This window comes from Strix uralensis, chromosome 13 (genome assembly GCF_047716275.1).
Source record: "Strix uralensis isolate ZFMK-TIS-50842 chromosome 13, bStrUra1, whole genome shotgun sequence".
Classification (NCBI taxonomy): domain Eukaryota; kingdom Metazoa; phylum Chordata; class Aves; order Strigiformes; family Strigidae; genus Strix; species Strix uralensis.
The window spans coordinates 3702717-3727511 of NC_133984.1; the positions used below are offsets into that span (position 1 = coordinate 3702717).

Genomic DNA, 24795 nt, shown 5'->3' on the forward strand with positions numbered 1-24795 from the left:
GTATAAAGGAATGAATGAATGAATTATTGCTTTGTGTGGTTCAATTTGTGGCTAGATGTTGGAGAGCAAATGGCTGAGGCTTCTTGTGCCTTTTTGTTTTGCTTTAAGTGGCCCTTGAGAAAGGCATTGTGATAAGTGGAGAAGTATATGGGAAATCACCTCTTCCTTTCCTAGGTTACTTTTAGGGTTTGTGGTCAGGTATGTCTCCTTTAATGATGATAAATACCTGACCTTATATCTTTGGAATTTCTCAGCTCTTTATCAGTTCTTTATCATTGTTATAACACAGTAATATAATAATTTGAAAGTAAGATCAGGAAGTTCTTCCCTTGTGTATAATTTCTGTGTCGTTGCTAAAACCAAAGGTTTGCATAACACAGATACAGTATTTTCTGTGGTAATATATTTTGTGGTATAAATCATAAATTCTTACCAAAACTCTAAAGAAGCAATTTGAAGCTAGGGGCTGGGGCGTTTTCTGCCATCACTGTTTTTTATCAGAGAGCTGAGCTGGCTGGGCTGATGGAACTCCGTTGTAAATTTTGACTGTGTAGCCTACTAAGTGGTTTATAGGTTTTTGCAGTGCTTCTAATGGCTAATGACAATTATTTTTTTCTAACAATAATAATAATTTAAGCATGTTGTTTTAATGAATGTCATCTTTTTCCTCAATTAAGCAAGTTGTCTTCAGTTACCAAACACCATTGTTACTGAAGGAGTTGAAAGTAATAGCTTGCAGATTGTAATCCATTTCTCCCTTACTACTATTTAGTTTACAAATTTGGATGTCCATAGTACTTTTTAGGAGGATTACAACTGTGAAATAATTTTGTTAAAAGGATCTGATACACACTCTTGGCTAGGGACACAGTTGTTTTATTTGAATAATTCTAATACATTTTCTCAGTGCTCTGCACCTCCCCTTAAAATTTCTTGCTAAGAATACCAGTGGTCCTGATTTAACAGTACTAGTGGGTAATAACTCTTAAGTTTGCCTATGGTTAGGAAAATATTTCTTAAAATTGTTTATACCTATCTAGCATTAGCAGCAACAGCTAAGTTTGACCTACTTCATTCCAGTGAGAAAAAAATCTAGCCAAATACTTAGAGAAGTTTTTCCAAATGTTGGTACATGTTAAAGTCTTACTGAACTATTAAAACCTCAGGACTTCAGCTAATTCATTTTAGTTGTGATATGGCCTAAAGTTGAAGTATTTTATAAAAGCTAAACAATGCCAAATGCATTTGGCTGAGATCAAAAGCCAAATCTATTTGTTCTCTTTCATCTTCAGTGTTCCATTTCCTAGGAGTGTGACCTTAGTCAAACATCTATTAAAGTTAGCTTTTGATCTTACTCCCTTTTCTTAAAAAAAGAAAAAAAAAGTCAATCTTTAAAATTTTCTTCCAGAGACAATCACACTATTGTGTTTTAATGTTCCAGTAGTGTGTGAGTAAATAGGATTCTCTGATGTATGTGATAGAACAGTGGTTAAATGGGACAATCATTTTTGTGTCAGAGACAAGAATCAAAAGGAAGCATTCTTCTGAAGCTGTTAACTGGAAAAATCCCCCCAGGTCAGTGGAAACATGTTAACTGGTCAATGTGCTGCATTTTTTGGTCCTTTGATGAAAATGCCTTGTAATTTGATAACAGGTAGCTGTTCATTTGTAATACAATTTTCTCTTCACCAGTCAAAGCTGCCTAGTGATTAATCAGTAAAAAGGTTAATTTTCTTCTCAAGTATGAGCAGTTTAGTGGCTTTTTGAAAGAAATAAGGACTGATGGGTTTGTGGATATTACATCCTTTATTTCCTGAATAGAATTATAAAGATGTTTCTTGGTCATCCTACACATTAGGGCAGCCCAACTGACATTCACTTCTCAGCTTAAGTGAAGTCAGTAGGTCTTTCTTAAATACATGCTAGTTCCTAAAACTATACAGAGGAATAAAATTACAGTTAAGATTTTTATTTACCATAGTGAACTGGTCAATTACAAATTAATCCACAATAACTATCCTATTAAACCTACTCTTATCAATGTCGTGCCACTGTTAGGGAAATCTCAATTAAAGGATATAGTAGGTAAATACTGAAAAGATTTATTTAAAAGTAGTATCTATGGAAGAAATAGAATGTGTCTTTTTAATAAACCATTAATTTGATGGATGTATTGCATATTAAACTTCTAAAACCAGAGTTAAATGCTTACTGGAAACACATTGGAATATTACCTAGATAAGTTTATAATAATATATAACACTCAACCTATCAATGTGGGAAAAAGCCTTAAAATAGACTTAAACCTCCCAGCTCTAAAAAGATAGCTGCAAAAAATACAATATTAATATAGAGAAATGGCTGAGGACTGCAGAGTGTAATAATTTTAAAGGGAGTGCTTGCAAGGGGTTGCTTATATAATGTAGACTTCTGGAAAAGCAAGATGAAGAGATACCTGCAGTACTTTTCTGAATTGGCTAAAAAATTTTCAATACATCTTGGACATCATTTATATTAAATAATTTTTAAAGTAAATTTCAATAGTTTGAATAAAAAAATCAGAGAATCTATTATAAGATATGAATGTACTTTGACTACTGAAATAGTTGCACAAAAGCTAAGCTAAAAATGTTTGTTGCCATAGTTTTAGAAGAAATGAATCTGCTATACTGATGCAGACTCAGGAGTAAAGACCAGTAGAGTTTATCTGTAAAGATTTGCAAGGGCAAAGAGAATATTTGCATAATTTTAGATTACTGAGTGTTTCAATTCAGTGACTAAATTATTCCTCTCCTTCTTGAGCCTGCATTTGGCTTGGAGGCTGCAAGTTAATTCAGCTTGACCAATGAATAGAGACACATCCTTTAAGATTTTTTAAATGGTGTAGTTCATCTTCTAAGTATTATTTTTATTCACCACCTGGAACAAGAAAATAAGCTTCCAGTCAGTGTCTCAACTTTGAAAAATGTTCCTTACCTTGCATAGCATAAAATGGAAATAGCTATTCTGGCATAACTTCATAAACAAAGAAGATATTAACCTATTGGGACTAAATTACTTGTCTCCTTTGTTATTTGTGTAAGTAAATGTGCATGAATAAGCTTCAACAAAACTATATGAAAGTAACTTAAAAACCAGAGAGATCAGAACAATCAGAAGCAAAAAATGCTTAAAAAAAAGTAGTTAAGGTACACGCTCCTATATAATCATGTTCCATACACTCTCTGCTTGTGTGATCAATAGTCATTAATTTACACCCCAGAGGAAAATACAGCGCTCTGTGTTTCTTTACCTGTGGTCTAAACATAGCTAGAAGTTACATCTAGTTTCTCCATCCTGTGGGCTGCCTCCTTGTTTTTCCTTTGCGGTATTAGAAATTCACATACCCATCACCTATTTGCAGAAGGTGCGCAAAGCAGCACCTCGGCTTTGACCCAAGGAAGTGTTTGGGCAGCATTCGCTGCCTGACATGGTTGTTCTTGACTCACAGAAATTTGCTGGAAAGTTGCATGAAAACTTGTCCTTTCCCATGTATGGCTGATGGGATTGCTGTCCAAACCCTGCTGAAATAAACTAATCTAAAACATCTCATTTTCGTCTTAGAAAGAAGAAATACATGGCATATATATGCCATGACACATCACTAGTGCCAACTCACCACAGAACCGTACTTAAAATAATCAATTACAATTCAAATTACTGGTGAAAGGGACTTCGTGGCAAAAGCTACGTTCCTGATGACTGTGTGAAGCATAAGATTATGACTGTTTGGGATGGATGCATTATTCCACTCCCTGAATTTAAAAAAAAAAAAAAACAAACCCAAAAAAAAACCCCAAACCCAAAAAAAAACCCGCAAACAAACAGATTTTGTTATGCCAGAAGTGTATAGAGAAAGAGATCATAATATAGAAGAGCAGGTAGAATCTTCATTTGAGGAGGTGGAGACCTGGAGTCTAGTCCTTGCTCTCCCATGTGTTACTTTATTTTACATTGAGCAAATAATCGCAAATTCGTTTAGGAAAACTATGAATCAGCTATTCCAAGAAAATTTTAAGTCATGTTTCTACACTATGTTCTACATCTTTTGTCAAATTGATGGTAATTGTAAATGTGGTATGTTCTACCTTAAAGCTGGAGGTCCGCTTGGAGCCTGTCACTGATTTCCTGATTTTTCACTGAACTGTTTTCCTTTCTTGCCAGACATTACTGCTTTATTAGTCTGTCCTAATACCATCCAAAAATACTTTCACTGTGAATAAGCTGTGGTATTTCAAATGATCTTAAAGTGCTAATATTTTGCTTTCATTCAACAGCCAGAATTGAAAAGTGATTATAGGTCTCAGAAGAATTTATGTTCTTAAGTGATGCTGCTTTCAAACTTGCATCTTCTGAGGTTGTGTTAATTAAATGCCATTTGGAGAAGAGTGCATGGGCTCCCTCTTTTCATCGCTTAGGTTATTGTGCTTCAAATAGACGTAATAATTTTGTGGGTTTTATGAAGTGGTCACACATTTCTCAGCCTTAAGCCTGCTAAGAGCAGTGGTAGCTGTGTTATCATAGCATTCAGTTTCTGTTCTGGCAGAGGTCTTGAAAAATTGCTTTTGTGGAAGAAATATCATGTGTAGGGGATGATTCTACAAAGTTGTGCAAGTGGAGAAGCCTGGCTTAAATTTTACCATCTGAGCTAGCACTAGTCGCCACCCCAACTGATGATCTATCCCCAGTAATTTTGGTAAGAAGAATCTAACCTTTGCAAACATTCCCACTGATTTTAAATTGATTGCAGCGGGATTGCTGCAGAACTGGAGGATTGCAATGCCTAGGAGGAAGGCAGAATTGTATCCTTGGTTGAGTGCTTCATCTACGCTTGCAACTTAAGCTAGTTTGAGTTTGATGAATACAAATTTATTTCCCTCCTTCTAGCCAGTGCGAACCATAATGGAGAACAGTTTATTGTTCACAGTATTTCTGCTGTTCATTTGCAAGCAAAGTTTCTATGGTGCAGTTGCCATCTTGAGCAAAGAGGGAGCTCACTGCTGCTGTTTGTAGCTTGGTGAGTAATAATGTGAAATTATTATTTGCTCAGTTTCAGTTCAGTGAAAACATCTGATAAAAGACTGGAGTAACATTTCTCCCCTCTAACACTTCAGCTTCCAGGAGGGGTTAGGGAAGGGATCTGCGCAGTATGATCCTTGAAAGCCTGTAGTGTTGGTCAGCCTGGTCCTGCTGAAGTGAACAGTGGCTAGCAGGGGTAATATTTTAACAATCCAGTCTCTAACAGCAGTGCAGATCTTGACAGTTTATTGAGGTTTCATCTGAAATACTGTAGCACAATGAATTTATGGAACTCAGTATTCACTTAAAATCCTTGAAATATACCATTTTTTAAATGGTGATTTGAGGCAGCTGGGACATAGCTGAGCTGTGCCATCTGATACAAAAAAAATATTTATGTGGTATTTTCCAATCACAAGTAGGAAGTAGCTTGAAATCACTCACAAAGATATCCTTATTCTCAGAAGACTTTCCAGCCCAATTAATTTTACAAACTCAAGAGATTTGTGCCGACTCCAGATAAGCTTTCAGACTTTTTGGTACTGAACTGAAAGGACCTCCAAAAACTTCAGCAATTTCCCCATCATTCCTCCTTATGGACAAATGCTTTAAACCCACAAAAACTGATTTAATGGGAAAAGAATAAATGTGGAGAAAAAAATAACAATAGCTAATTCTAATTTCAGATGGCAGCACATGCACCATGACAGACTTCTGTGATTATAGAGAAGTTACAGAATGTCCATAGTGAATATGAGGGCTGTTAGGTTTAAATGTATTTATAACATCATTTTAGGTTCCCATGAACCCAAATGTCTTCTAAAATGGATAACTAAGTCCTGCAATCGGAAGCAAATGCAGTGAGCTCTGAAGCCCAAGAGAAGGTGGCCATTAAGACCTGTTAGTGTATCCAGGCCCTGACTGTGTGTGAGCTTTCCAGGCCATTGGGCAGTCCAGGTTGTTTTGAATTTGACTCAAGTAAATCTGAGATTGCCCACCTGGGCTGCGTCGCTAGATGATAGTGCACAGTCGGGTGCCAGTGTGTGCCAATACCCTCCTTTGTCCTACCGAAAGAATTTCTGAAGGAATGCCTGCTCTGCAGGTTGTGAGGCCGGTGTCAAAGGTCTGGTTTCTTTTTGGGGCTGATGATAACCACCACTGTATTCTTTCCTGTGGCTTCTGATATTTAGCACTTTGGAGTTAACATTTTTTTCTTATAAATGGAATTTATTTTGTATGTTGCTCTCAGGGAGGTAATTTAACATTTCTGGTTCAGTTTTTAATTTTTCAAGTCCTTATCTCAAAGAATTGTAATCTTCATGACAGCATTATGAAAGCATAAGCGGATAGTTTGAGAATTTGGATGATTATGAGCATTAGTTTAACTTGTCTTATCCTTACTGAAATCTGAGTCCTAATGCATGAATTTACCACTCTTTTGATGTATGAAAACACTTTTTAAGTACACCACATAGTGTGAGAGTGTTCATTTTATGTTGAAAATTTTCAATGACATGACTGAAATTGCATCAGATATGCACCGAAGAACATACAAATTATCTGTATAAAGTGATTGTGATCTTTTCAACAATAATTCAATGGCTGATGCATGTGTCTTGTGTATGCTTCCATCTTCTGAAACCTGTAGATCAAAAATGGGATGGTCAGTCAATCAAATATACAGAAGATGGTAAAGGTCACAGTAGTGCAGCATACTAAAAGTATTACGCATTACAGTCTTGACAAATCATTCTCATGGCATAGATTGTAAAAAGGAGCAGAAAATGTCACAAAATTAATCAATTCTCATGAGACACACTGTAAGAATGAAGGAAAAAAAATTAATGTAACCCTCTCAGTGCTCTTTGTAGTTCTGATTTTTCTGTTTCATTCCAATAAGATAAGCTGCAATTTTGTTTAACATAAGATACAGGCTACCTTTTTGGATATGAAGTAATCTGTAAAATATGTAGCTTGGTATTGCTGTGTATCAGCTTGAACATGAGTGCTCATGTTAACATAGGTTTAAGTACAAATTCAGGATTAAAATTTCTATATACTTCAAACTGAGCCCCCTGACAGGTCTTTGGTCATATCTTCATGTGGATCGAGAATAAGATACATCTCAGGTACAAGGACTTGATGGAAGATGTTCATGTTAAAAATGTTTCCAGTCTTTCAGATGGATATCAGGGAGGGTAAGATTAGACTATACAAACCACAGAGGTTATAGCTGAGGCGAGAAGCCTAAATAATAGGGGCAGACATGGGATGAAAGCATCTGGAAAGCAAAATCTCTCCATATTTTCAAGTGAACACCCAGATTTGTAAGTATCAGGACTTTTGCTACTGTCTAAATATGTGTGAAATTAGAGAATGACAACCTGTTACTTCTGTGAATTACTCTATGTAGTGGCAGGGATGTTTTGATGTGTAAAGGTTTTAATCTTGTTTATGCTTAGGTGAACTTTTGCATGAAAATATAATTTAGAATTAAAATAAGGTGAGCAAGCACACCGTGTTAAACAAAAATTACTAGGATTGCAAAATCAAGCCGTCAAAAATTCAGAAACATTCGTGCAAGCCTAATTCTGATCCCTTGAGCATTTGGCAAAGTCTTTAAATTACATTATCACATACTGGGTTTTTTCCCCAGCATAACTGCCTGGTTGATGATAGAGAATCCATTGACCTGTGCGGGAAGCGAGGTTGTATGATGAAGAGACCTATCTGTAGGTCTGTCCCTATCTATCTGCTGCAGAAGTGGAAGCTTTGTAGGGAATATTCAGGGATGTGCAAAGGCAAAGAATAAGGTGTCTCAAGTAAAGACTGTGTGACAGTTCATTGCAGCAGCGAGCTGACTGGAGCTTCCCTGTGGAAGATTAATTTCTCACAATTCCAGACAAATATGCATAATACTTGTTCAGGATTTTTCTCCCTCAATAAGGTTCTTTTGCCCTAGTGTAATTTTCTTGACATTTTAAGGTGGTGGTATTTAAAAATTTTAGGCTACTTGAAAATTTTAACTCTTGTTTGAAATGTTTTGCTAAGGATGGTCTTCAGTAGTCTCTGAACTTTCATTAACTGAACACATGTAGAGACTTAGCCTTTATTTTCTCCTTCACTTTGTAGCAGGATAAATACTGTATAAATACTTCCAAATTTCTTACTCTAAAGATCAATTTTTGCTGTTGTTTGGGGTGCTTTCCTGTTGCAAAATGGGAGAGAGGAACATATTTTTAAAATATGGTTGTAATATCAGACCAACTGGCTGCAGGTAACAGAACAGATGAAAGAAATTCAACTGTTGTAATACATTTCTTGGCTATTGACTACATTTCAGCTTGGCAATGTCAAATGGATGTAGCATGGATTTCAGTCTGGGCTCCAAAGTGTCCTCCCAGGGCCTGGGGTGAATACTCACACAGGTTAGCCCGTGATAAAGCTTAGCACTATGGCGCTTACACTGAAATCCCATCCTCTACCTGCAGTGGCCAATTACTCACTAATTTCTTTCCTTACAGTCTCTCAAATGTTTCACCTGGATGGATTATTATGACCTATCTGAAATGGTAGCCAGGGTATCTTTGAACAGCTGTTGAAAACAGAACGTGCGCTAGAGCTAAAACTTTCCTACAGTTTCTAGTTGAGTCAGTTTACAGAAATGGAAAAAATCTGCAATAAAACTTATGTGTTTGGACCTGTCTCCAAACTGCTCTAACGCTTTGGTCATTTTAATGTTCTTATTCAAGAATTTGGTTTCACTCTCCTTTGTGTTAGTAGCTGGGTTTTACCTACTTTTTTATGACCAAGCGAGGATGATTCACTTCAGCTACAGAGAAACCTCCACTTTCTAATGTGAATATTTAAATTAATTAGCAAATTCTTTCCAGCATTCTGAAAACATAAAGTACGTTATATGTATTTATTTTTATTAATTTCCTTATTGGAAAAAATAGGAAAGCAAGCATATCCTTTTCAGTCTTCCAAGGCCTAATTTATTGGATGTTTCAGAATTGTTTTCACTGTTTGCAATATGGTATCTCATATTAACATTTCATACTACCAGATGTTTCATTATTCCTGTTTTAGCACATCATACTTGACCCATAGCAGATTTGAATGCAAATAACAAACAAGCTGATGCACAATGCTTGACTGTTAGATGGAAATAATATAGCAAGGCTAAACTGGTTTTCATTTTTCCTTTTGAATATTATTAATTGCAATGTGTTGACTGTTAATTTAATTAAATGTTTTGTTTTAATATAAGACCATTCTTCAGTTCACTGACTCACCGTTTCATTTAATTAATTGCAAACCTCAGGATTTGATTACTCATAGTTCTCCTTTAGTTAATTTACTTGTTCACAGTTTTGACAGAAAAGCTTTCAAACTAATATGAAGGAGGGGCACAGTCTAACTAATTAGGGAACTGAAAAAAAGAGCTGTAACTAGAGTACAAGATTAGCAGATAGTCAGGGTCACCTTAAAATGCTCAGAGTCCTTGTATTCACCATCAAAATCCAATTTTCAATGACTGGACATTAGTTAAACATGGAGGATTCACTTGCACACAAGACACCCTGCGTTCCTCTGTGCAGGAATGAAATTGAGTTTTGGTTTCTTATGTCTCCAGAAGCGTATTTGCTAAGGAGTAAATGGTGATGTTTACTCGAGGCAAGAGACACTGTGCCCTTGTCTCCTGGTGCTCAGGGGAGTGGGTGGGTTCAGCACTGCCTCGGAATGGGGGACCAGCCCTGAGGGGGATACGCTACAAACGACCTTGTGATCTGTGGGCCATGCAGTGAAAATTCTTTTTTTGTTGAAATAATTCCTGAGACTTCACAGAGGAATAATCTTTGGTAGTCTTTTTGTCTGTGTAGGGGATATTTGAGTAAACAATTAACCACTAACTTCAATAGGATGCAGACAAGGGACGGAGAAACCTCTCTGGCCTTCACACCCTCTCAAGTACTTACAGGTACCTTGGCTTTGGGAGCAGAGGATGCATTCAGTGGGTCCAGCCCTCACGGAAGCAGCCAAGCCTCACACTACATTCCTGTCTGTTCCATCTCCAGCACCCCCCAGGCAGTGGGTCTTCCCCAGAGCAGTGCAGCACGCCATGTTGAGTAAGCTGAGTATGGCCCTAATTTGGATCAAAAACCTTAATTTGAAAACTTCGGTGCTTAGATATACTTTAACTGTGGCTCAGAATACAGTCGCAGAATTTTACTTCAGTGTAACCTGAGCATAAAGTGTGCTGGTTTGTGTGTCCTTGAAGGGTTATTTCCGGGCTAAATTTGTGTGTTGTACAGCAGAGTTATGCAGACTTGTCAAAGGGAGAGTACACAGTGTCCTGACAAAACCGAAATTACGGAATGAAGATTACTAATGGCAGTTGGTTGTTTTGCCATATGCACGATGCAGGTGTACCTGAGCGCACACCATCACAATCTGTTATGCAATTGTAATCAAGATTCATATAGAGAGAGCTGACCCAGAACATGGCTCTGAGATTTCCGCATTAGCGCTGATGTGACCCTCTTGAAGATCCCTACCAGCTCTTCAAGGAGCCACTGTCTTTCAGCCAACTGGTGGCTTGTGGGCTACTGTTAGCAGGACTAGTTCTGCCAGCCACATGGTTTCTAGCAGTTTTGAAAACAAATCATTGCAACTGTGATGAGACTCATGCTTTTCTGTTGTTGTTGTAAAGGTTGTAAATGTTTGATAATAAGCAGTACATAGTTTATTTCCTGGGTGTTTAGTGATTGATCACAGCTGGCAGAAGATAACTGAAGGAAGAGAAATTTAAAGTGTAAATGGCGAGAAAAAAAACAGAAGCTTTGAAGTATGTAGTCCAGCATGTCGGATTTCCTAGTGATCTTTTTTTTTTTAGGTGAAAGTAGAGGGATAGCTGTATACGTTACAGCAGTTTTCAAGTACATTTTTCAAAGTGAGGTACTCTAAGTGAGATTCTGCTGCTGATAATGATTCATCTGAGAGGATGAAAATGATTCTTCGGTTCTTTGTAGATCTTTAGATAAGTCAGTTGAAGAATAGCCCTCTTTGCCACAGCTAGCCGGAGCTGAGTCAATTACAGAAAGGAGTTTTATTAATAGTTAAATTAAATAGTAGCTTCAGTAATGTTAGCCGCGGCAGTAGCCTTAATTGAAGATTATGCCAATGGGTGATTTGCTGTACGTTTTCTTCCATCATTTCAATCAGTAGCACACCCTTACTGCTGAAACCGTTTGCTTTAACCTTAATTTTATTAGCTTTCAGAAATGCAGAAGGATTAGTACAGTGTTTTTAAGTGCCTCATACAGTCAGATTCTGGGGCTATTACTGCTATCACAGTTCAAGTAAGAAATTACATAGACTGGGGAATAAGTGAATAAGAGTATAAAGACTTTGCTGATACCAAGCTTAGAGATAGTGTAGGCTATATCTGCTTCAAGTTTATGCCTGCCTGCTCAGGATCTTCAGGCTGTAGAGCTTTCTACATTAGGACTGTGCTTTAAACTTTTAATGCTGCAGTAGAGTGACTTTGGTGTGGCAGATGGCACAGCATAGATTTCTGATACATCACTGTTTTTTGGCTGTTGTCCTTATGGCAGCTGTGTCTGGTTAGGGAGCTCAGAAATGCCTGACAATAATTACCTTTAATTTCTGCAGGCGGCATCGTGATGATTTTGGGACTGTGTTTATTCTTTTCTGTTTGTTCCTCGGTGCCCTTTCTGCTTTTGTTATGCTTCTGATACAACTGTTCAGTAGTTTTTTGGGGGGGGGGTGGTGGTGTCTGTTGTTTTTATACAGTGCCCTGGGTAATTTTTTGTCTTGTCTTTTCTCTGAATGTTTTACTAAAGGTCTGAATTTACTTTCCATTTTCTGTTTATCTCCTTATGAATAGTTTCTTTACTCTTGTATATATTTATACTAAGTAAAGTTTTATGACTTACTGTATCAAGAACCTGTATAAATACTGACCCAGATGAAAATATTTCCTGGAATATTGGTTCATCTGTACATATTTGGGTACATCCAAATGACAAAATGTTATAAAAAACCTCCATGTTCAGACTCTTATGTTCTTTGTAACCTTCAAAATAAATGTGAATGCATATGGATTTGAAGTATAAAGTGAAAAGAGAGTAGGCTGTGAGTGGGTACAAGTTCTGAAAATGCTTTAGTGATGGCTGTACCTTAAAACTTAAATTGGTTGGGATGAGGAGGAAAAGTGCAGGTGTGCAGGTAGGCAGGCAAATCACACAGGTGCCTGGAAATCTTGAAAACAGTAAATTCCTCAGAAGACTTGTGTTGATGTTTGTCTTTTTGAACTTACTGAAAATGATGTGAAATTCACTTAGAGAGCAATCCCACTTCCTTTCGCTAGAAAAAAAGTGGAAAAGTTTATAGACTATTTCATCTTCAGAAAGTGTGTGAACAGTTTTATCATTGAAGATACATTCTTTGATGGATTAAGTGTGAGTGATGTCAGGCAGAGAATTTGTAAAAACAGGAGTTTAAACATCAGGATTTTATATCTGCTTGATAAAAAACCTGTAGCATTTACAAAAGAACTTTAAAGGGTATTAGAAAAAAAGGTATTTTTAAATAAAAAGTGAGTACTGTTACGGTATAGGTATCTTCTCTATGAAGTGACCTAAAAGATGAGATTATTGAGGATATTTTCTGGTTATATGTTTGTACTTAGTGTATATTAATAATGAAATCAATATAGTATTTCATGTATCAATGACAAAACAGTAAAACAAGTGCCTAATTAGTGTAGGTTATATATGTTAGATATGGCATCAGTGCTGTGGAAGTACAGGAGTGTGTAACTGCAGCTTGGTTTTGCAAATGTTGGGAGGCTCTTAGGCAAGATGGAAGGAGGAGGCCTGAAAAGAGGGCTTGTGTAACTCCCATCTCATAATCTGTCATCTCCAATTTACTGATATTAATCAGGAATATCTTTGCTGAAGTTAACCAAATTGCTGTATCCATATGTGATAATACCTCTCCCTCCCCCATGCAGTTGGAGTCTATGGATTGCTTGCTTACTTAAGTCATATTAAAATAATGAGAATGTTTGCGAAGCCTATTAGAAAAGCAGCAGAGCTAATCTAAATGTCAAATTCATAGCAGCTTTTAAAAGAAAGTATCTTAATTTATGGATGTGTGGCAGTATAGGATGTGAAAATTATTAGTTCACTTTAATCAGTATCTAATCTCTCAGTAAGCAGTACTTTCCAGAAACAGCAAATTATTTAATTCTGTTTCGATGTACAATATCTTTGTGAATTGATACAGCATGCACCACTGACAAAAAATCATGGGTTTTTTTTGGTAAATGCAATTCAGTGACTTTGTGAAACTATTGCACAGTTACAAGACAGCCAATAGGAAATATTTAGCTTTGCTTTTTAGCAAATGGCAAAAGCAAGTCATACTGTGCTGGGAGTAAACCCATTTAATCCATAACTGAATGAATACACAGTTATACCTGTAGAGACCTTTTGGTTACATGGCCTTATTCCCTGTGTTTTCCTGCAAGACAGATGAACTTCAGATAAGATATTTTCAGTCACATCTTGCCCAGAGTAAAAGTAATTTCATACTCTGTGGAAGAAAATCTGATCTCTGACTTACTGACCAAGTCAAAAGGATAAAATTTTAAAAGTTTACTCTTAAGGATAAAAAAGTATTTGGAATCTAAATAATAATAAAATAATTATGGTAATGATGGTAACCTGTAGCTTGATGCTACTCTATTTCTTCTCTGTTACTATTGGAAATTAATTGGTTTTTAGTAACTTGAAAATCTTCTGCCCCTAGCCCCCCTTAATTCTGTGAGTTTGTGATGGTCTTAATGGCTTCTTAAAGGTGGGATCAAGTTTGTAATACCAATACTGTACTCTTCTAATATTTTCCAGTAGTAATCATGTTAATCCAAACTAACAGACTTCAGAAAAACACAAAATAGTATTTGGATATATAATATAATAGTATGTACAACATTGATTGTTCTGTGTTAATTGGCTTTGAACTGTTGAAATTAAGGAATACTGTATCTTACTAGTGTACTTGGAAATTATGTAGCAGCTAAATAAGTCAACCAGAAAGTGTTCAAAGTGACAAAATAATCAAAGTGATGGGAAATTATATTTAAAAGTATACTATTAAATAAATATTCTTTATGCTATACATGTTAAAAAGAAGAAAAATAAACATGAATGAATTAAAAAAAAACTCCTTAGAATGGTGTACTGAAATAACTTTAAAATAAAGATAGTGTTCAGAATAACATTACATAACTGGACTAAGAATGTGTATTGAATTTATGTGACTTATTCTCACTGAAAGGAATTTTGTTCTTCATGTTTCTCAGTACTGTATGGTACGGTATGATATTATTTTTATTTATTTATATTTTTCCAGGTCTGACAGCAGCTGCCATGGCAGAGGCTATGAAGTTACAGAAAATGAAACTTATGGCAATGAATAGCCTTCATGGAAGCGGAAGTCAAAATGGAACAGAATCAGAAAATGAGGAGCTCAATTCTAATGCAGGTAAGTAATGCGGTGCGTGTGAGCTGCAAGGGAGAACCTGGTTTTGTGCATGGGAAACAAAACCAAAAATCTGTCTCAAATTCTTCTGCTCTTTTATTTTGTAAGCTTTGCTCTGCCAGCGTCAAATCAAAACTACTGCACCTATTCCTCCAGTACTTGCCAGTTTTCCTCCTAACAGACATCTTCATTAGTATTTTGAAAAATACTGGCAAAAGATTGTTTTCATTATGTTAGAACACAGATATTTTAAACTGTTCCCTAAATATATTTGTATTAACAAAAGGCTTCTCTATTGGCAATAATAGAGTGAGTCTAGAGTTTTCCTGTAAATGATGGAAGGTTTCCAAAACGTCAGGTTGTTGGAACTCATAATGAGTTGCACAGTTCACTGGAGAAAGGTAAAGTAGGGAATGCTAAATCACCAACTTTCTGGCTTTTCTGCATTTTGTTCTTCCCTTGAATGGATATTTGCAAACCACAGCTATGAAGGAGAGTTATGACAAATGTTTGTTATGGCCTACCTGGCTGAAATAACCTTGGGTAGATGACACTGACACTGAACACATGTTCAGTCTGTACTACTATAAGCATTGGTGTAAACTTGAACGAAGCTCCCCGAGTCCCAGCTCCACAAGAGTAGGGTTCAAAGTTTAAGTTGGAAATGGATCCTTTGAAGAGGATATCTTCTTTGATTATTCTAAGGTCTTTTTCAGATGAATAGAAGAGATTTTTACTTGGATAATGTAGAGAACCTAGAATAAGATCTGTCTCAGAAAGCTTCTAGATACCTATTACAATAAGAGCAGTTTCACTTGAACTCACTTTTTTTGACACAAACAATCGTACCGTGCACTCTTACCACTTTGGAAACCTATGCATCCTTTGTTTCCATTATCAATTCAAGAACAGAGGCATTGTCTAATCCCTCATTGCATTCAGATCTCCCATCGGCATTCACACGTCTCTGAAGTCACACATGCATCTCTAAAGACGAAGCTGCTCTAACAGTTTGCTTGCTTGGATGGGGTGTAGTGTATATGCATTGTACCATCAAAATGGTAATTTATTAGACCAATAAAGCAGCAGCTGGGAGGTCTTAGACTCATTTTCTAAAGGAATAACTTTGAATTCATGACAAATTATGCACAAAGCAGTCTTTCCAAAAGTGGTATTGCCTTTTGCTAATTTTGTGTACTCATCTGTATTGAAGAAATCTGGCTTCTAATTCATGCATTAAACCCTTTCCCAGCTTTCTATTGTGTAGGATATGTATTTCTTATTCACCTCTCAGACCCTAATCAATTAGTGCGTATTGAATTCAGAGGAAAAGCACTGAAAAAGCGTATTTAGTTTGTGTAACTCTTACAGTCTGTATATAGTTCAAAATTAATTATGAAGTTTCACTGAATGCTAAGAAACATGACTGAAGATAGAATTCCTACAGAAAAGCAAGGAAGCTTCATACATAAAAGATGTAGGGTTAGTATTAGGGGTTTTAAAAGCTGCTTTACAAAAGCTTCCTAATTTGAATGTTCATGGTTTCATGTGTTACCTGATACGGCAAAACTGGTATGCTTCATATGGGGAGAAACTACAGTACAGTAATTAATATTATTATTTTAGGTACCTCGTTGACAAGTTTTATGGGGGACTATCATATCAGCCTTTCGACAATACGTCAAGAGTATGCATATTAAATGTGGTTTAGCAATTCAATGAGTTCTACAACTGACTCAATACCAATTTAAATATTTGGAAAAATTCCCACTGACTTTAGCTGAAGTTACAGTGGGGCCCAAGGATAAAGGTATGGTGTCAGTTATGTAAAGATGTCTTCTCAATTCTTTCCTCTTTTCATTGCCTAATTCAGTAAAATTGCCAAGAGCGAATTTACTGGGTCAAGTGCCAATGTTGCTTGCAGACAGAAATAAGTCCTTAACAAAAAGAACTACTACTAATTATATTAAAAATCACAATTTCCCCTCTTCAGTATCTGCAATGGCAGCATTAGGATTATTTTTGTAATGCATGGCTTCTCTCTTTATTGGAGGATCATTTTTTAACGATTTACATTGAGCAGGTACAGCAGGGCATGTCAAAAAGGAAAACCAAAATGAAAGGAATGTAAAACTTGACTGTACATTTCCCTATACAAAATCACTGAGGAATTACCAAATGCTCCCTACAGAAAACTCATTGGAGACTGAGGTGGGGCATGAAGAGAGTGGGCATTTTGTTTAGAAGTTGATATACATTTTGTAACTTTGATTCACTGTGAAGAGAACACCATGATAATTCTGTGTGCATGAAAGCTTTACCAACTGTTTGTTTTGCTCTAGACTCTTACAGTTTAAATGACTATTAAAAACAAAATGGGGATGTGAAATGAGAAAGAAAATTGAATTTTGAAATTTTTTTTACTAAGAAGAGGTAAAAAGGAACAGAGCAAAGGAGTCAGAAGCCTCATAAGTGAGAAAAACATTTTACTTTAGGAGAGAGACCTACGGTTTCTTTGATTTGAGGTTGTGTTTAATAGCTTCTGTAATGGCTGCAACATGACTCTGCATCTAGATTTCAGCATGAGTAACAACCTGTTCGTGTTTCATTTAGCTCCAAATGAGAAATTCTGTCTTTTATTGTTTTAGGAAATTAGTCTGTGTACTATTGCTCCTGGAACTTTATAATTAATCACTAAAGGTTATGGCTGTGGAGAGTTTGTGGGAAATAGATGTCTGAATGATTATAATTGTAGCTGTCAAATCAGAAATATAGTTATACAGAGCAGAGGACCTTTTGCTTCCTTTGATTTTATGTTTTTTTTCTTTTTACTGTAACAAAGACTTGAAGGGTTGCAGTTTTACTTAAAAAAACAACTAGAGAGATTGTTGTATTTTTACCTCAGTGTTACACATTAACTTCCTTTGGTGAACATAAGATACAACACCACTAAATATTTCACATTAGGATGTGTCCCTTCCTCCTCATTCCATAGTCTGACAGATGAGTGGAATAGTCTCTTCTGCTGTTTGTTTTGAATTAAAAATGTAATTGATCAGTGTTAAGTCCTGAAACTTTATTGCCAGATTTTTTGGAAGTGTGTCATTATGTAGCAGCCATTAGTATAGTAAAAAAGTGTTGAGGTTGTCTTGTCATATTCATTTCAATCCCCATCTGTATCTGTTGAAGTTAGTATGAAATAATTCTGGATTTGCTTCTTTAGTAATGCCTAGAATGTCACTTCTGTAGTATCTTTGTGTGTGTGCACCTATGATGATGGAAATTTTTCAAGAATTTCTCTATCTGAATCCAAAATTCATGCTACCAACTTAAAATCTGAACTCTTAACTCTAGTGATCACTGACTATAATTCCTCAGATATTATATTGTCCTCTAGGAAATTACAGGTGTGGAATTGAATCTTATAACTGTGTCTAAGGAAGTGGGGAGTAAATGTGCCACTTCTTTTCCCGCTTCTAGTCCAGCTGGTATGCTTTTGCCGTCAGGTCCTATCTACCTCCTTTTTGTGATATTACAATAATCTCAGTAATGGTGGAGTTTAGTACTGGAATATTCTAAATAACTTACTAAAAAAAAATGCTGTAAGAGACAATACTGAAACTGTGAAAAAAAATGTACCAAAACCCAAGTATTACATGAATTTTTTAATTGAAGTAATGCATTAGTTCACATTGCTGTGAAGAATGTCGTTACACATTTGAACATTAATGTCCTCCTTCCACTCTCTGCAGAAGAAAAAGAGATTTTTTGCACCTTCCTACTCATCATATGAAGTGTTGAAGCAAACTTCTTAGGCAGTTGAAAATCTCATATTTAATCTGGCACTATAGGTTCTCTGGCCCCACAGTCCAGCTGATCTCTGCTAGCTGTTCCTGTGGCTTGGTGTCTGTCTCCATCTTCTTGTAGGATCTGGGAAAAAAAGGTTGAATTTAGAGAACCGTGTAGTTGGGGACATAGGTGTCTGGAAGTGGGAGAAATTAATCTCTCTGGAATCTCAAATTCCTGGTGGCCATAAGTCTTTCATAATCCTATTCCTCCTTCTTGGCTACTCCATGTGAGTCCTTGGAGATGAGACGGTTTGTTGACAGCAGTCAGTGCACACATCTGAGGATTGCCGGGAGTTCAGAGGGTTGCCATAGCTAAGGCAAGTCATGCTGTGAGGCATGACTGATAATACGTGCCAGGAGTGATATGGCCTTTCATATTCCACTTTGGAAAATGAGTAAGATCAAGAGTGTGAAGCTGGCAGCTGAAGCCAGGTATGCTGGATGCATGTGCAGATCTCTCAAAGCCCAGCCACGTAATCGATTTTGTTGTTCTATAGAAATAAGATAAACAAACCTAAACCTCTCTGGTTGCACAAAAGTGTTTCTAAAGATCATCTGTTTCATCATCATGCAATACTAAAATTAGGTGAAGTGTATTCTGGAAATTAGCATATAATTGCCTAGGGAAATTTGAAAGTTATTTGAAATCAGAGCTTTTTTTTTTTTAATAACATGGCAGCAGGTAATTTGTGCAAGTATGTGATAGAACTGGAACCTGAAGGATAGATTGCAAAATACAGTATTGGTGATATTACCTGAACATCCTTTAAGCTGCATAAGCGAAGAAGGATCAGTGCATAGCAATCCGTGACAGTACCCGTTTGTACAAAACCTCAGTGCAAAGACTAAAGCAGTTGTTTCCTTCTGTTGGCTTTTGGAGTTAGCATGCATGATTTAATAAATGTGTTTTGCTTTCCCAAGAGAGATATCAAACAGTACTAAGTGTTTCAGTGGTATTTCCTTAGGAAGTCAAAATGTTATTCTGTATGTAGAGTCTTGTTGCTGAATTTCCAGACAAGGAGCTAAGTTAGGCAGAAAAGAAAGGAAAAACACCCTAGCTTTTAGCATATGAGGATCAGAGAAAAAGCTCTATATAGAAAAAAAAAAAGTGTTATCTTTTTATCCTTTTTTCCCTTCAGTACCTGCCATGCAGTTTTCTCATAAATGCAAACATCCTTCACAATCTGTTTAAAAAACCACAAATACATCACTCAGAGGAATATTTAAGGAACCATCAGGAGGGAAAAAACTCATTGGTTTAATGGAATGCTGTCAAGGAAAATCAGCATCACAAACGACACAGGGGCAGAATTGATACTTTTGCACTGACATGTTAAAAGAAAATCCCATGCATTATTTAGAAAACCCAGAAATCTGTCAGCTGTATGATTGCCGAGTTAGCAGAAGCAGGAGGATGCTGCTCAAGTTGAAAAGAAACGCGTAGGCACAGATCCATATTGTAACCTTTCATGTTCTCCACCCACCATGAATACCCAGCTATTACACGGTCAGCATTTTTTAGTTTTTCTCTTTTAAAATTTTCAAGTGCTTGAAAAGTCAAAAGAGGTAGGTCTTTTATTCTAAAAAGCAGGATGCCGAGGCTGTTATTTTATTGTAAGGGTAAAAATGACAAGACCAGAGAACAGATTTTTTTAATCCTTGAGTGCCATGCAGACTTCATGTAGTCATTTTTCCTGTTGTTAAAGCAAGTATTTTTGTTACGTGAGCAGAGAGTTATTGTTTCAAAGATGATAATTTTATTTAACGTACACAAAACATTCATGCCATTATAAAAATATAACCAGTCAAAACTACTATTAATATTTTTAGAATCAATTGAAGAGCTAGTGAAGCATACATTTAATTTTCTTTAATTGTTCTTTTGCCAGGAGGACTATATACAGTCTTGAAGTAAGAGAGAATTTAGTATGTTTTATTTTCTGTGCCGTCCATCCAAAAACTAGTCTTGTTGGACTCTGGCTCTAACAGATCTATTAAAACATTTCTTCCTAAAAATTGAGACATCTGTGCTGTTTCTTCAGACGTGTACCTGCGCTGGTCGTGGTGAGTGTGAGGATACTTGCTTTTCATGCTGGAAGTTGAGAGTAGCATGCGGTGGCTATGTGGACCTTCCTGTTCACCAAGTTGTGAAGTGCAGTTTGCTGCTAGTTCGCAGCCATCGAACACAAATGGATTGAGCACTGGGATAGGTGGGATAGATGGAAAAGATGATGGTTTTGATACGCGTTTTTTCCTCAGCATGCTCCTGATGTTGTACTGTGATGTGGTACAACACATGTTACACAGCTGATGGGAACAGGCTGGGAGATAGGCAGTGATGGTCAGAGTTATGCAGAGACACCACTTAAAAGATCTCCTGGAGATCAGGAATGAGTTCAGAGCACTTCACGGCTCCTGTTCAGCCCGTCAGTCTGGGATGGGGGTTCTCTGGGGGAGATTGGATGCTGCATAGGACTGGGCCATGTTACAGCGTGCATCTGAAAAAAAAAAAAAAACCCAAACTACTGAGCCCCTGGACAAGACATTGGTTCTTCAGGAATGACAGCGCAGAGGCGAGAGAGCGGCGTGCTGAAGTCTGGTGTGCGAATGAGGCTCCTCTAGGTAATGATGAAGGCATGTATGGCCCCATAGGTGACCAGCTGTGAGGACATGCTCTGCGTAAGAGTGCTTATCCCAAGGCCATAACACCTGAAGAAGATTCACGTAGTGATAAAATTCAGAGGCTTTCAGGATGCACTTCCATACATAGGTTTGGAGGTGTGGTTTCTTGGAAGTTTCTTGAACCCAGTTGCAAGTGATGTCCAAGAAATAGTAAGCTTTCTTTTTGGTGAAAATGGAGTGGGGGAGCTAAAACATTCATGTAACACTGAGGCTTTAAAAGCTTTATCCATTGCTGCTTGTCAGAAAATGTCTGTGGTTGTTGTATGTTACAGAGCAATGAATTCCCTGCAGATAATTTAAGTGAGGCCTTCCTGGAGCCAGCGACTGATAATTCGGGAGGAAAAGGTTGATGTGTTGTTTTCTTTTTTAAGATACAGCTCCTCAAACATTAGCTGGGAAGTGATAAGTTCTTTTTTCAGTTCAGTTGTACCTTGCTTGTATTCTGCTCTATTCCCTTCTGTTTCTTCCTAATGGTGATGGCTTTCATGGGCCCTCTCAATTATCCTAAGAACCCAGTCTCTGTGTGTGAAGCTGGGAAACAAGATGCACATATATCTATTTCTTTGGAGAGTGAATGTCAGTGGATAGATTATGCTGTGTTGCCTCACCACTGGGCAGGATTCAATACCAAGGGTTTTAGCATGCTTTAGTGAACCACAGTTTCAGTGGAGTGCAGAAGTGAATTTGTTTCTTATCTGCAAACTATGTTAAGGTCCCATTTTAGACAGATTCTTAAGCAGTTACCTATTGAATACATGTGAGTACTTTAACTGTCTTTTAAAAAAAGTATTTTTATTCATTTAAATATAAGCATAAATCCTTTATAATGTATATGATTCACACATAAATATTGACTCATCAGCTAATATTTACATACTTGGATTGACTGACACCCAACTCACAAATATGAAGTAGCTCTGGCTGTAGTTTTAAAACTAATAAAGGAAATACATCTTTGGACAACTTCTGAAAATTAAATTCTCTGTGCTTTTCTCAGTAACTCTGAGGCATCTCTGAGAGAAATTTCTGTTTCAGGTTTTTGATGCTTATATATGATGAAATTAATTGATGTTTGTATAACATCATATGCTAATGTAAACTATTTTAAAGGTCAGGCAAATGTAGGTATTATAGAGACTTCTTTTTAGAAAAGTTCTTACTAAATGTCTAAGCTCTGGTTTGTGTGAATGTTTTTAGGGTATATTTTAAATGGATTCATGACAATTAGATGCTGCTAAATGTTTATGAATGAAGAATATATATTCTTGTAAGTTTATATTTCAACAGTTAAACATACCACAATCTGCTTCCTCAGTATATTTTGGCTGTTATCTTATTTGAAGTCAAAGAACTGCTGTTCCTTTTTTGCAGAGCATAAAGTACATTTTTTTCATAAGACAGAATTCCTTACAATGCTCTCTAACTTTTTTTGGAATAAATTTAATCTAGAAAATCAAGATTCATATCTATTAAAAAAACCCCCTTCTAACGCCAATTAAAATACCTCCGGGTGCACACAGCGTAATCATAAACAACCTCTCTAGATTCTTGCCATATCTACTATCAGAACTAAGTGCAGCAAAAGATAAACTAATGACAAAATGCAAATGGTATGGCTAAACTGCTTAGAATTGAGAGCTTTCACATGTCTGTCACCTTTCAGATCCTTTACAAATTTATAGTCTCAGAGTGCAGAGGTCTAAATCTTCAAAGCTTGAAAAACAGAGGTGCAGCATGAACTAATCTTCATTTTTTCCCCTATCTTCTTACAGCAGCACTAATGGAAATGTATTTTGTTTAATGACTCTGAAATCCTGTTTGTAATTAGATGTGGGAATTGGTCTTACTTTGTAACAGATGATACTGGAATAATAATATGAGAGATGCTACGCTGAGACCACTATCCTCCTAAATCTATATCATTTTTCATTTTATTGACAGGAAATGTGTTCCTGGAACAAAGAGATTGATTTTAAAGAGTAGAAAAAGAATATCTAGTAAAAACTCAAATGAAAACATTTTAGCATTACTTGAAATGTATCACAAGAGTACATTAACCTTTTAACTTTATTTTTAATTTTAGTAAACAGTCTTCTTATAATTGTTGCTTTGTCACTGATATGATCTTTGAATTAATGCACCAAAAGGTAGGGAACTTTAATTAATGACAGGGTGCATACAATTAAAATGCATATCATATTTCAGAAGGATTATTCAAAATAATTAATTTTGTCTGTTAAAACACTTTTACAGTCCTAAATGAAGTAATTAGGAGTGGGCACAGAACATGTGAGTGCAGGCTGAGCTCACACAGTCCCTTTAGAGTATTAGTCGTCTTCACTAGATCTTGATGTCATAAATCATTTTGGCCACTGTAGAGCCAAGGCTACATTTTTCCTTGGCTTTAATTTTAACATTTGTTAGTAGCAGCAGATATTTGTGGTCAGTATCAACCTGCGGAAGGAAAGACAAGGTCTCATGTTTCTCTGCAAGGCACAGGAGCTGCCATAGCGCTGTAGGGAGCGATACTTATCAGAAATATGCCAAATTTAGGACTTTCAGTATAAATTTTTATTAAGACCAATACAGATGAGATACACTGCACTTTAAAAGGAAAATTATTGCAGTTTAGACATTTTAGTAGGCTTCTGTGACTGCTGAAGGACATGGTGTGAAGAGTACTCTCCTGCCCTTTGGGAAGCAGAGCTGCTCTCTGAGGCCAGCGTAGGGTGAGAAGGGATCTCCAGGTGTCTCTGCCTCTCTGGTCTTGATACTTAGCGGAAAGGGGAAAGAAAAAGAAGAGCGTGGTCCAGATCTACCTTTCTGAAACACGTTTTGTATTTTATGTTAAACCACTACTGGATAAAAGCAAAATCAGTCCTGAGAGCAGGAAACATCAACTGGTGATCAGATGAACTCTGGCAATTAGGGATGCCAAAAATGCTAAAAGTACACTTAGCGATTTGCAGATTTTCCACAGTGCTACCAAAGAACAAGAATAGTGAAGTACCATATGTCAAATACATTTTTTTTTTTTCCTTTTGAGGTCCTTGTATGTACTCTGTTTCAACAAAATCTTATCTGCCTATCATTTTGCACAAAGTAACGTATTTGTTTGAACACTACGGTGTATTAGCATGCTTAATCAATGTGTTTTAATTTCCCATTTCAATAGTTAGGCATGTAAGGAATCCAGTACGTAAATAATTCCAGTATGTTAGGAAAAGCAGTATTAGTAATAGTTGCTTTTGTTAATACTAGGGAGTCAACTTCAATCTCACATTAATGATATTTTAACAATAAAAAGTATTTTAATATTTTAATTACATTATAAAGTCTGGAACATTCTGGTTAAGGCATATATAAGTTAGGATGAAAACTGGCATATTACCTTTGATGCAGGCCACATGCTGAGAGTCCCCCAAAGGATGTCATTGATAGTGATACAGCTGCCAACAGCAGGAGTCTCATGAATTACAATTTTAATCAGATTTAAAAAAAAAGTCCCCTAACGTACAGTTAATTTATGTTTGATGTAAGAAATATTTGTGGTGTGATCATTTGGAATATTTTCTCACTCAAAAGAGTAGCATTAATCCAAAAAAGCCCCTTTTAATAATGTGGGGTTTTAGTT

At 36.4% G+C, this 24795-nt stretch overlaps 1 protein-coding gene across 3 annotated transcripts in view; it reads left to right on the forward strand.

The window, feature by feature from the left end:
• DACH2 (dachshund family transcription factor 2) overlaps nucleotides 1-24795 on the forward strand; it is a 308465-nt gene that overhangs the window by 192149 nt on the left and 91521 nt on the right. For all 3 annotated transcript variants that reach the window (XM_074882876.1, XM_074882877.1, XM_074882878.1), the window contains exon 3: nucleotides 14503-14634. In XM_074882876.1, coding sequence (XP_074738977.1) covers nucleotides 14503-14634 — 132 coding nt within the window. The remainder of the gene's footprint in view (nucleotides 1-14502; nucleotides 14635-24795) is intronic.